Source organism: Pecten maximus, chromosome 11 (genome assembly GCF_902652985.1).
Source record: "Pecten maximus chromosome 11, xPecMax1.1, whole genome shotgun sequence".
In the NCBI taxonomy this organism is placed as follows: Eukaryota; Metazoa; Mollusca; class Bivalvia; order Pectinida; family Pectinidae; genus Pecten; species Pecten maximus.
This window is the reverse complement of record NC_047025.1, coordinates 28,889,293-28,904,164: the sequence shown is the minus strand read 5'-3', so window position 1 is coordinate 28,904,164 and position 14,872 is coordinate 28,889,293. Positions and strand designations below refer to the sequence as shown.

The window sequence follows — 14,872 nt, the reverse complement described above, 5'->3', positions numbered from 1 at the left end:
CACAAATCGTACATCATCAGTTAAGGAAATTGACATTACAGGTAAATGATTACCTATTTGTCATTAACTGCCAGATCGATCCATTTGAATTTAAAAATAGACAGGGGTACTTTCAATTTTCCTTCAACTAAGTGAAATTCAATTATTTTGAGTGACACCAAATGTTTTATTTAAATTGTTGCTTGTATGGAATGTGTATGGATAATACCTGGTAACTGTTTGTGTTGACGTCAGAGAATAACTAGATCATAGGGCACAAACCCAGCCAAACTATTTCTAGCTTTAATGAACATGATGACTAAATTTTCCTGAAAATTGTGTTCTACTCCACAAAGGTTGGCACAAGTTTATGCATATTTTATGGACAACAAGAGAAATAATGTTTGAAAGTTAATTACAGATGAAAGATGACCACACCTGTTTGGATAATGAATCACGTTTAAAACGTCTCCCATGAATAGATACAGGTGCACCATACATGTCCAGCCATCCATTGACCTGTTTGTGACCAGTCTTAAGGACCTGGTGTTAATTTTATACAGACATTGCTTTAGTCGGTCAGCTCAACATTGAAGTCCTGATACATATATATATATGTCTATAGTAATGCTTCAGGTAAATGTCCAAATTCATACAGATAGCAAATAAATGGCAGATTGATATATAAAACATGAAATATATAAAAAATATTTCCATGAAAAATATAGAAATATTTCCATGAAATGTTTCTATTATGATAATGGGAAAAGGCACCCAATCTTATATTTACAATTTTATAATTTTTAAAATGACAGCAAAAAAGTCAGGCTGTGGTCATGAAAGCCCTTTGTAACATTCTGGTATCAGTGATGGTTCCATATTTAATTATAATGCTTATATTTTATCATAGTTTCCTACTTAAAGTCTGTATATACTAGTATAGCTTAGGATCCTTACAGATCTGGACCGATGTCTACCACAGGAACTTCTTCTTCTGTAGAAGACAATCCTTGGCAAGCTCCACAAATCAATCAAACTTTTATAAGCTAAACAATGGGACAGGAAATGTATCTGTTTCATTTATTCATTAGCTTCTGTCTGTAACTAGGATTTCTTCACACCAGGGGACTATTGTTTACAGAATATAAAACAAAATATCAGCTGATTAAGAGATTCCCATGATGATTGTAACAGGTTTCCTCAGTCCTGGTAGATTGGGACATGAAAATCAATAGACAGATTACTGAGTAGCATTGTCATTTCACCTAATAGTTAGAGATAAATGTTTTACAATGAGGATGGAATGCCATTAACAACTATGTGATAAGAAACTAACCAATCCAGTGTGTCAGAAGATGTTTATACAAAGACCTTCACCTTTCAATTATAACTATGGCGACAGAGCTTCAGTGACCTTCACCTCTAAGTGGTTTTACTTTGTGTCGACCAGAAGAGTGATCCGACAGTGACCTTCACCTTTCAACAGATATAATATCGTGTTATCTAAGACAGATTGTCAGTGACCTTCACCTCTAAGTGGTTTTACCTTGTGTCAGTAGTGTAATCTGACAGTGACCTTCACCTTTTAATAAATATAACTAGTATTGTTTTATCTAAGAATACAGATCTTCAGTGACCTCCACCTCAAAGTGGTTTTGCAGCATGTCAGATGAGGGATCCAGCAGTTACCTTCACTTTTTAGTCTATTTTTAATTTTAAACTTTTAACTAAGTCAGCTGTACCAGGAACAATGAAACCTGATTATTGTTCACCTGATATTGAGTATGTCCAGTGCATCATGATTTCATCATGGCCCCATTATTTTATCTCTAATGAGGTTTACCCACATATTGTACCTTGCCTATTTGTCTTAATAACACTGGTTAGGTTAAGGTTTTATTGATTTCAAGTCAAACTGAGCAAGAAAACTTTCCACAATCAACAGACTCAATCTGCAAGTTTGAGCATGGTGTATAGAACTTGGATCAATCAACAGAACAATGCTTCCAACAGCAAGAAAGTACAGTGTACATTGTACAATCTAGGAAAGCCTTTTTGCAGATCAATCCAGCTCTATGATAATGCTCCATGTTTCCTATAAGTAAAAGGTTATCAATGTGAATTAGCCATCAAAAGCCTGTTTACTGTGTAAATGTGACTTGCGGTTTCATAATGATACCAGCATTTCTCTACCTGAAGGGTAATTGAACGGTAAACTATCGGACATGTCGATCAATGCACACTTGTTAATGTTGACCTTGAACTAAAATTATGTACAAAACTATTGATCCTAAAACAAAATTGAAAGCAATGTGCAAATAATATAAAGTTTTCATCTCAATTATTGTATCACAACTTCAATTTTTTAAAATTAATTTTGCAATATTTTAATTTTCAGTTTAATTCCTCACAAAAAATGATAAGACAAATAAAACAGGAATTTGTTTAAGTCCATGAACAGACATAGATTAAGAAGGACGTTATAAATGGAGAAAGCTTACAATGGTCTACTTACACTGTAATACAACAGACTTACATGTTTGTAAGAGCCCCCTTTGATCTTCATCGATCAGTATTGATCCTAGTCACTGTGAGGCTTATCAATCACATAGAGACTACTACATACTGTGAAACCTTTAATATGGACCAATATACATATACAGAGATAAAGTGTTGTAGTGTCTCTTCTTAGATCTTCATGTCATAGTTACAAAAGTAGCATATTAAATATCCATGTCACAGTAAGGCAGCATATATCCTAAAATCTTCATGTTATAGTAACAAAAGTAGCATATATATAAGCATATACATTTAAATAACCATGTCATAGTAAGGTTACACATATGCACTTAAATCTCTTGTTTTTGTAAGGTAGCATATATCCTTAAGTCTCTATGTTTTGTAAGGTAGTATATATCCCGAAGTCTCTATGTTTTTGTAAGGTAGCATATATCCTTAAGTCTCTATGTTTTGTAAGGTAGTATATATCCCTAAGTCTCTATGTTTTTGTAAGGTAGCATATATCCCTAAGTCTCTATGTTTTTGTAAGGTAGCATATATTCTTAAGTCTCTATGTTTTGTAAGGTAGCATATATCCCTAAGTCTCTATGTTTTTGTAAGGTAGCATATATTCTTAAGTCTCTATGTTTTGTAAGGTAGTATATATCCCTAAGTCTCTATGTTTTTGTAAGGTAGCATATATCCCTAAGTCTCTATGTTTTTGTAAGGTAGCATATATCCCTAAGTCTCAATGTTTTTGTAAGGTAGCTAGCATATATCCTTAAGTCTCTATGTTTTGTAAGGTAGTATATATCCCTAAGTCTCTATGTTTTTGTAAGGTACATATATCCTTAAGTCTCAATGGTTTTTGTAAGGTAGCATATATCCTTAAGTCTCAATGTTTTTTGTAAGGTAGCCTAGGATATCCTTAAATCTCCATGTTTTTGTCAGGAAGCATATTTATTATATCCTTTAAATCTCCATGTTTTGTAAGGTAGTATATATCCCGAAGTCTCCACGTTTTTGTAAGGTAGCATATATCCTTAAATCTCCACGTTTTTGTAAGGTAGCATATATCCTTAAGTCTCTATGTTTTGTAAGGTAGCATATTTATTATATCCTTTAAATCTCCATTTTTGTAAGGTAGCAATATATATCCTTCAGTCTCCCTATTTTTGTAAGGTAGCATGTATTCATGTATCCTTAAATCTATACATCATTGCAAGGTACATGTAGCTGACATCCTAAAATCTTCAGGTCACAATATGATGTATGCATTTAAATCCCTAACCCTACATTTGTCATTAAAGTTAATTTTACTGCACCCAGACACATGAATCAGTGCCTACATTTCTGACACACCTGTACATGTTTTAATTTATTTCAAAAACTTAAAAGGTGCAGCAAAATATGCAAATATTCAAATACATATGACAATTGAGATTTTGTATAGCCGAGCTTGCACAATGATTCCGGATCTGATAAACTTATTATGCTTAGTTGTGTTTACAATAATATTACCGAACAAGGAAATTCATAATACTGGTAAACAAACAACCCTAGGGAACCCTATAGAGATGTTTACTACCGTGGCGTATAATACATTATGACTCAGATGAATGTGATGAGTTTTAATACAATACCTGTTTATATAATGGAAGTGTTACTCGCCCCTATAATACATATTACCCACTATCTGATGTAAAGGATGCTGGGTTCTGTACCACCCAAACTGACCCAGTTATTGATAGGTATAGATGTAAGCATTTGTGCCCATACCAAGTGCATTATGACATGCAATATTTTATGCACATAAAGTGCACATTTAATCTGTCAGCTAATTTATGTCTTTTTGTAATTTGAGATTAAAAATCTATTACCTTTGAAATAATTGACCTTCTTTTTTTTCTTTTTTTTACTAAAAACATTGACATTTCAGATTGTTATGAATGCTCAAAAGATTGATTTTGAAACCCATTAGCAAGACATATATCTGAATGTTGAATTTGAGAACTATTGCCGGACAAAAGGGAACCAGTAAGGGTTGACAAGGGAAAACCAGTATGGTCCGACAAAAGGAAACAAGTATATTTGGATGGTATCTGACACCTGGCCTCCCATATGTTGTTCTGTTATTGCAAGGAGATTCCATCTCAAAATGACCCTGGCTGTTCACGGGTCAATAAATCAAACAAACAAACAATAGCATGGTTGGACATGCTCGAATGAGAATTATTGGACACAAGAAGTGGTATGATTGGACATCATTATTAACTTGAAGGGGAAATGTCCAACAGATGAACCAGTATGGGCTGACACAGGAACCAGTATCTGGTCCACCAGGGGACTGGTATGGTTGAAAAGTAGAACCAGTAAAGTCAGACAGAGAAATCATAACCTCCTTTCAAAGATTTGGTGTGACTTTACTGGAGATTTTATAGGAAGAAGCTATTTACTTACTGACTGCAGATGTAAAATACCTTTAATGACACTTCTTTTAACAATCTTACAACTCTGTGGTTTCCATCTAAGCAACATCCCACCATAAAAGCCGGATGTTTAACACTTGTTGTCTCTAAAACCACAATTATACCATGTAAACATTTCATTACCCAGACTGCATTGTCACTACAATGACACTTTTACTGCACATATTCGTCAACTTCAAGGATAAAAAATTATGATTCCTGTTGATGTATATTTGTATATACTGGGTACGTGTACTTATAAGTGTACAGCCAACATAGTCAAAACTTGTGGTTTCCAAAACAGTATATATCATAAATATGAAGACAAATTAATTTAATATCTCGGAACTTTACACCTTGCAATTAAACTCGATAAAAATGTTGGTAACCTGATACAGGAGGGGCATATCACATTCTCCGCATGACCTTCTTAGTGGCAGTCCTCAACTCACACAAAGAAACCAGTATAACCCCGAGTCATTACCAGGCATCATATTCAGATACCAAACCCCACTCTCATGATCTACAGCAATATAAAGCTGGAATTCCAATTTCATTTTCTAAATAGTCAACAAAGCTGTTCCTGTGACATAGTATGATAACCTGTGTCCTAATGATACAGCTAATTTTATTACTGGTGTACTATACCAGCTCGTGATCCTATAATGGCTAATGTGTATCACCTTTATACATGGTTATAACCTGTGTCTTGGCACTATATAATAATTGTAGCACCAGCTGGCTGTAAGCAAAGAAAATTAAGTGAATGACTAACCTATCACTGGTGTACCAGTTAGTCAATGACTAAAAAGCCTATACCACTGGTGTACCAGTTGGTCAATGACTAACCTACCACTGGCGACCAGTTAGTCAATGACTAACAAGTCTATACCACTGGTGTACCAGTTAGTCAATGACTAACAAGCCTACACCACTGGTGTACCAGTAAGTCAATGACTACCAAGCCTATACCACTGGTGTACCAGTTAGTCAATGACCAACAAACCTACACCACTGGTGTACCAGTTAGTCAATGACTACCAAGCCTACACCACTGGTGTACCAGTTAGTCTATGACTTACCTATCACTGGTGTACCAGTTAGTCAATGACTAACCTACCACTGGTGTACCAGTTAGTCAATGACTAAAAAGCCTATACCACTGGTGTACCAGTTAGTCAATGACTAAAAAGCCTATACCACTGGTGTACCAGTTATTCAATGACTAAAAAGCCTATACCACTTGACTTGTGTACCAGTAATTAGTCAATGACTAACAAACCTGCACCACAGGTGTACTAGTTATTCAATGACTAACAAACCTGCACCACTGGTGTACCAGTTAGTCAATTATTAACCACCCACTGGTGTTCCAGTTAGTCAATGACTAAAACAAGCCTGCACCACCGGTGTACCAGTTAGTCAAAGACTAACAAGTCTATACCACTGGTGCACCAGTTAGTCAATGACTAACAAGCCTTATACACCACTGGTGTACCAGTCAGTCAATGGCCAACAAGCCTATACCATTGGTGTACTAGGTAGTCAATTACGAACAAGCCTACCACTGGTGTACAAGTTAGTCAATGACTAACAAGCCTTCCACTGGTGTACCAGTTAGTGAATGACTAACAAGCCTATACCACTGGTGTACCAGTTAGTCAATGACTAAAAAGCCTACCACTGGTGTACCAGTTAGTCAATGACTAACCTACCACTGGTATACCAGTTAGTTAATGACTAACCTACCACTGGTGTACCAGTTAGTCAATGACTAACCTACCACTGGTATACCAGTTAGTCAATGACTAACCTACCACTGGTGTACCAGTCAGTCAATGGCTAACAAGCCCATACCACTGGTGTACCACTTAGTCAATGATTAACAAGCCTACCACTGGTGTACCATTTAGTCAATGACTAACCTATCACTGGTGTACCAGTAAGTCAATGACTAACAAGCCTACCACTGGTGTACCAGTTAGTTAATGACTAGCAAGCCTACCACTGGTGTACCAGTTAGTCAATGACTAACAAGCCTATACCACTGGTGTACCAGTTAGTCAATGACTAACAAGTCTACACCACTGGTGTACCAGTCAGTCAATGACTAACAAGCCTTCCACTGGTGTACCTGTTAGTCAATGACTAACAAGCCTACCACTGGTGTACCAGTCAGTCAATGACTAACAAGTCTACCACTTGTGTACCAGTCAGTCAATGACTAACAAGCCTACCACTGGTGTACCAGGTAGTCAATGACTAACAAGCCTACCACTGATGTACCAGTTAGTTAATGACTAGCAAGCCTACCACTGGTGTACCAGTTAGTCAATGACTAACAAGCCTACCACTGGTGTACCAGTCAGTCAATGACTAACAAGCCTTCCACTGGTGTACCAGGTAGTCAATGACTAACAAGCCTACCACTGGTGTACCAGTTAGTCAATGACTAACCTACCACTGGTGTACCAGTCAGTCAATGACTAACAAGCCTATACCACTGTTGTACCAGTCAGTCAATGACTAACAAGCCTACCACTGGTGTACCAGTCAGTCAATGACTAACAAGCTTACCACTGGTATACCACTTAGTCAATGACTAACAAGCCTATACCACTGTTGTACCAGTCAGTCAATGACTAACAAGCCTACCACTGGTGTACCAGTCAGTCAATGACTAACAAGCCTACCACTGGTGTACCAGTCAGTCAATGACTAACAAGTCTATACCACTGGTGTACCAGTCAGTCAATGACTAACAAGCCCATACCACTGGTGTACCACTTAGTCAATGACTACCAAGCCTATACCACTGTTGTACCAGGTAGTCAATGACTAACAAGCCTACCACTTGTGTACCAGTCAGTCAATGACTAACAAGCCTACCACTGGTGTACCAGTCAGTCAATGACTAACAAGCCTACCACTTGTGTACAAGTCAGTCAATGACTAACAAGCCTACCACTGGTGTACCAGTTAGTCAATGACTATAACCTACCACAGGTGTACCAGTTAGTCAATGACTACCAAGCCTATACCACTGTTGTACCAGGTAGTCAATGACTAACAAGCCTACCACTTGTGTACCAGTCAGTCAATGACTAACAAGCCTACCACTGGTGTACCAGTTAGTCAATGACTAACAAGCCTATACCACTGGTGTACCAGTCAGTCAATGACTAACAAGCCTACCACTTGTGTACCAGTCAGTCAATGACTAACAAGCCTATACCACTGGTGTACCAGTTAGTCAATGACTAACAAGCCTATACCACTGGTGTACCAGTCAGTCAATGACTAACAAGCCTACCACTGGTGTACCAGTCAGTCAATGACTAACAAGCCTATACCACTGGTGTACCAGTTAGTCAATGACTAACAAGTCTATACCACTGGTGTACCAGTCAGTCAATGACTAACAAGCCTACCACTTGTGTACCAGTCAGTCAATGGCCAACAAGCCTATACCACTGGTGTACCAGTCAGTCAATGACTAACAAGCCTACCACTGGTGTACCAGTCAGTCAATGACTAACAAGCCTACCACTGGTGTACCAGTCAGTCAATGACTAACAAGCCTACCACTGGTGTACCAGTCAGTCAATGACTAACAAGCCTACCACTGGTGTACCAGTCAGTCAATGACTAACAAGCCTACCACTGGTGTACCAGTCAGTCAATGACTAACAAGCCTAACTGATGTACCAGTTAGTGAACAATTAATGTACAACTGGTGAATCTAACCAGATTGTTCATCACTAATTTGTTTCAGTCTGAAACTTTTATGCATCAAGTTTTGTAGAAGTCATCAAGCAAAAACATGCCTACAACATTATGCTTTTCTGATTGATGACCTAAATCTGAACAAATACATGTATGAGTATATATACCATTATCTAACACAATATACATTATCAGGGTCCAAGTTAGACTTTTGAAGCATATAGGAGTTTCACATCGGGTAATATTACCTCTATCAGATAATTCTTACCCTTGGTTTAAACACACATACCTCATGATACATTTCACTGAGTATACAGACATTTATGGGGGTTCAAACAGAACAGCTCAGCACATAACAGGTTTTGTCCTTTGGAACATGACAGGAAAATCAATTTTGATATCAAAATTTTATAAATGGCTGCTTCAAAGCTTATATATTCAAATACAGTTTTTCTGGTGTAAGCTATTTGTTGCTGAACATCAACTGGTGAATGTAGTGATATTAAATAAAAATTCAAGGATGAGTTCTAATTCCTACATATATATGTTAAAAGGTTTCTTATGTCGTGTGCATGTACCTGTGGTGATTACATCAGATAAAGTATGGTGTCAAACTGATCTGGATTGTCAAGATGTAAAGAATTATTGACACTGAATACAAAACTTCTGCAGCTCATGTGATTTTAAGTTTAATATCTGAACGAAAATGACTTCTTCCTGCCCTCCGGGAGAGTGTACCCGAGACTTTTCTAGGACTGTACCAATTTATATGAATGGTAAGGATATTATGTCTGTCAACTGGCATTAATGTCACCAATTTAAATCCTAATTGATCTTACCCTTCGGTAATAAAAACACAAAATGAAAAGACAGTCACCTTGTTTTTAAATAAACGACAGGTAGATTGGGCACTTGAGTCCGATAACAGGTGAATGCTTCTAAAGTTTTGTCTTTTTAGAATAAAAAACATGGCTGACCTTGGTAGATAAATCTAGCTAAGGGCACATATTGGTTACACTGTAACAGTAAATGTACAGGTTTTAGTCATAAATCCCTACCCTTGTTGTCACACACGACAACTAAATGAAATGTAACACACCAAGCTTGTTAGCACGGGGCCTGTTCAATATTTAAAGTCAAATAAAAACACCCTTCAGTTATAATTATATTTGTAAAACCAGGAAAACAACACTGATGTTTTTAACGTGTCTTAATTCTATTATTTACAACATAAGTATTCATATATCAACTTTTGTACCATTTTTAGTTTCTTTTGGACAATTCTTTAATACTGTCAACAAACTTATTTTGGTGCACTCAAATTCTAGCGCTTAAGCAAATTTAAACAGATTCACACAATGATGGACACCGACACTCACAATACTAATGTCATATAGAAATGATAAACAAAACCATAATTATCAAGTTCATACTTTAGTGAAGTACTTTCAGCACGAAAACAGACCTAAATTAAGATTATCACTAAAGAACGTATGTTTACAGTAACAAAACTAAAGAACGTATGTTTACAGTAACAAAACTAAAGAACGTATGTTTACAGTAACAAAACTAAAGAACGTATGTTTACAGTAACAAAACTAAAGAACGTATGTTTACAGTAACAAAACTAAAGAACGTATGTTTACAGTAACAAAACTAAAGGACGTATGTTTACAGTAACAAAACTAAAGGACGTATGTTTACAGTAACAAAACTAAAGGACGTATGTTTACAGTAACAAAACTAAAGAACGTATGTTTATAGTAACAAAACTAAAGAACGTATGTTTACAGTAACAAAACTAAAGAACGTATGTTTACAGTAACAAAATTAAAGAACGTATGCACAGTAACAAAACTAAAGAACGTATGTTTATAGTAACAAAACTAAAGAACGTATGTTTACAGTAACAAAACTTTATGATTGATTTGTGCCTCATTATAGATAATGTTGAAATGCTAGCTGACAAACCTACTAAGGATTTGATGGCCACACAAGCTAAGAGGTCTCACTAAAAAAATCCAGGTAAGCTCTCAGCTTTAAAATTTGGTATCTAAGAACCACCATGTTGGGCTCACTCTTTTTTAATATATTGACGATTGATTAATACATTTATGCTCACTACACTTAGTTTTCAACACATATTTTTACAGAATGAAAATGTTTTGGGAGACACAGGCCATGTTGTTCAGGGCAAGTCATGGCTGCTAACTTCTAAGAGTCTGGGTAGAGGTTTGTATGAAACATAAGTTTAGAGGGGTCTACGGAGGTAAAATTTAACAGCACATACCTACACACATAGCACTTAGGTCAAGGTTTGTATGAAACATAAGCTAAGAGGGGTCTACGGACCACTTCTGAAACCACTGAGGTTAATTTGTGTATCAATGTTGTAAGTCTGAGAGCCCACCAATGCAAGGACCTCTGAATTTAACTGTACACTACTCGAGACTGCATGATCAAGTCTATCGACGACCCTAATGTAACTGTACACTAACCGAGACCATTGAGGTCTGTATATGGTAAGAGTTATGCCCCCCTTACTATACAATAGAAGCCAGAAGATAAAAGTTGTCTGACTTGTCCACCTACCAATAAAGTTGTTAGGAGCTTACATAAAAACATAACTACTGACATTAATGGGAAGTCTACTGATCCATGGATGGAGGGACATAAAAAACATGATTACTATATTAAATTTTTGTACTGATAAATGTGGTCTAGACAGTATATAGGTCTGTTCCTGAGGTGTATATATAATATACGCAGGTAATATAGATCAGTAATAAGCTTCAGGAGATCTATCTTCATCTCTAGGTATACTGTTTACCATACTTTTGTCTTCAGGTAAAAAAATTTAGTTTTTATTTACTAAATTAACAACAACATTTTGGAGACATCAACATTTTTATAATATCATTACGCATCACCCTTAATTGGTGGGAACTGGTGAAAATATTAGCTTCAGGAAAGTTTACCCTACATTTGTCATCAAGTTATATTCACCAAGACATTTTGGCGTCATCAATATTTCACTAAGACTTTTAGGCGTCATCGATATTTATGATAAAACATTCATTACACTTGATGGGTACTGGTCGAAATATTGGTTTCAGAAAAACTCCTTACTTTCAGAGAAATATTGGGTATGACTTGCATGGATCAAGTTGTTGTTTTTTATCTATCTCAGAAAAGCACAACTGGATATTACAGTCACCTTGGTTCTCAGTAAAATCGAAAAGTGACTCAATTCTGAAGCATCCGGGTTATAGCTGGGATCAGTTAGCATGAAAATACACAAGATGGATATATAGTGGGGAACTTGATACACAGGTAGATAGACTGACACCAGACTCGTCTGTACATGGGAATGTTTCATATATAACATAATAAGAACCCTATGCTATGGCAATGAGTCTTACCGCGAGGACGTCCGGGAACAGACCATTTTCCTTGGCATCCTTTTCGATACCCTCGTCATCAGCTGTTGATGCATCTTCCTCATCCTCATCAGGATTTGTCATAAACTCCACCAGATTTTCCAACTCATGGCTAAGGTGCCGTTCTTCAGTGGCCCCCATTCCATAGTCGAGGGCCTGGTATATAACGAGTCCGAGTCCCTGTACCGCCTGCAATAGAACCAATACACAGAGTGAACAATTGCATTCAAATGGTACTGATTCTTAGTATTTCTTACAAGAAATACTAAGGTTACTATGGTACTGATTCTTAGTATTTCTTACAAAAATAAAATACATTATACTAGTTAAGTTTGAGAATATTGAATTAAGCACCGTACATACCCTGTAATAAGCCTATTGGGCCAATACACAATCTTCAACTCAAAGTATCTGAAGTCAAGGGTCTTTTTTTTGAGGACAATGAAATGACAATTCTTAGCATTTTTACTGAACTGCTATAGACATGGATGGCCATATTACTATGCATGTACTAATAGCCAGATAAATAGGGGTGGTATATTATGTTACACATAATGTACAATACATTTCCATTGTAACAACTTAAGGTATACACTGGAAGAGCTAGAGGGACAGTAAAAATGTAAGAGTAAAACCTCTATGTCTTCCTTAATTAACCATCAACTGTATAAATACATGTATATGTATAATTTACTAACATTTCCCTCATTTCTACATTACAAGGAGTGACAGAATTATAAAGTTACATGTACTGCTAACTGAAGATGAGAAATGGGCCGGTCTGTTCTGTAGTGGTTGTGTCCTTGGGCAAGACATGATACCATAATTGCTCAGGATGGCATGCCTGCCACATGTTGTTCATGTGTGGTAGCAACCAGCTACTACAAGAGACCCTCTCAAAATGACTCTGGCTGTTCACAAGGCAATAAATTTTAAACCCAGCAAACAAACTGCTAATTTATTATGTCATTAACAGGGCAGTCGTTACATACCGTATATGTATACTGTTCGAACATTTAAACATTATCTTAGTACAAACATAGGTATATCATGCACTGTTGACCTATATATACCATTTAATGATTGGACTTCCAGGTTGGGTAGATTTTCTGAACTAATATCAGCTATCTTGTCCTGGCTCATTTTCCCACACTATGCATTGTGTGTATATTGGCTGGTGCCGTGTAATGTACAACAACATTGACAAAGTAATGTACAACAGCATTAACAAAGCCCTGTAATTGTTTCTCAGCACATCACTTTGACTTAAAATACTATACGCATATGCACAAATTTTTTTTTATTTAATTTGCTTTTAAATTGATATTAGTAAATCTGCTTTTAACATGAAGATGTCATTTGTTGTCAGACTGGTATATTTACAGGTGTTTGGTTGCTGGTATAACCACTACAAACGCAGCCTGCCTGTCATATGAATAACTTGACCCGTTTTATCATAACATAATGTACATGTCTTCATTTGAATAAGAGCATTTAAAATTTCACCTGAGGCCATATGAAATTTCCATAAAGCATGATGCATGACACCTTTTTTTTCACTGTTTTGTATATGATATATTGCATCATGCGAGGACAAGATTTTTTCTTTCACATTTACACAATTTCACACGACATACATAACATCTTGTAATTGTTTATCAATTACAGTTTGAATAATATTTCAAGTAAGCTATTTATATTGTTTCATATTTTTACTGTAGAATCACATATAAGGTGTATTTTAAATAAAAGACAACTTGGCACCAGAATGGTGTTAATCATGTATTTGATAGCTATCCAGACTGTAATGTGATATCTATTATCTTCCATGTTGTTTTTCCCGGTGCCTCAATGTTAAATTGGTATAATGATGGCTCTACAGGTAATACACATACCTGTGTACCTACGTGATCCTAATCCATCTTTCATTATAATCACAATAAGTTTACCAATTTGCACGCATTGTACAGTCATTTCTTCATAAGTTTTTGACTTTCTTGTAAAAAATAATCCATTTTGGCTTCCTTTTTATAGATATCTAGTTAAAATTATTCTTATTTTCTGCAAAATCAATCAACACCAGGCCATGTTTTAAGTCATAAATCATAACCTTTGTACAACAAATCCAGTTCTATGACATACTTTTAAGTTATAACAACACTGACAAAAGATTTTAACATTATAGCCAATATAATCATTGATATAAATCATGCCAAGTGTCCTTGATGATCCAATTAAATTTCCAATAGACCTGACCTACTTCGGTAATAACATTATTCATGTAAATATCATTTATACAAAATATACTGTAGGGGTGTATAAACTACACACTGTAACCACAATTACTCTTGGTAGAACTGAAGTAATGCATACAAAATGTTCTAGCATTATAATTATCTGGTAGAGTATATAGTGGTATTATGAATAAGCATTTTTTTGACATTAGCCTACATTCCCCCCACTACCACCACCATAGAGACTATGTGTTCAGGCAATAACAGTTTTCAAATTAATCCTTATATTAATATTTAAAGACAGCAATTACCATCAGGGTTCTTATTAACATCAGTAACCTTCAGAAACACTTTCCATTTAACCAATCAGTATTCCGAATCACCAGAGACGGTACCTATAACTATGACATCCTCAGATCAAAAGATTTATGATTGACACAGATAGGACTGAATGATACATGGACAATCATCCTATAAAAGAGACCTTTAACGGTTGGTAATCACAACATGCCTTCCAATCACGTTA

At 35.9% G+C, this 14,872-nt stretch overlaps 1 protein-coding gene across 3 annotated transcripts in view; it reads right to left on the bottom strand.

The window, feature by feature from the left end:
- The window catches only part of LOC117337923 (protein spire homolog 1-like), a 76,270-nt gene that overhangs the window by 39,822 nt on the left and 21,576 nt on the right, over positions 1 to 14,872 (bottom strand). For all 3 annotated transcript variants that reach the window (XM_033899067.1, XM_033899068.1, XM_033899069.1), the window contains exon 3: positions 12,095 to 12,301. In XM_033899067.1, coding sequence (XP_033754958.1) covers positions 12,095 to 12,301 — 207 coding nt within the window. The remainder of the gene's footprint in view (positions 1 to 12,094; positions 12,302 to 14,872) is intronic.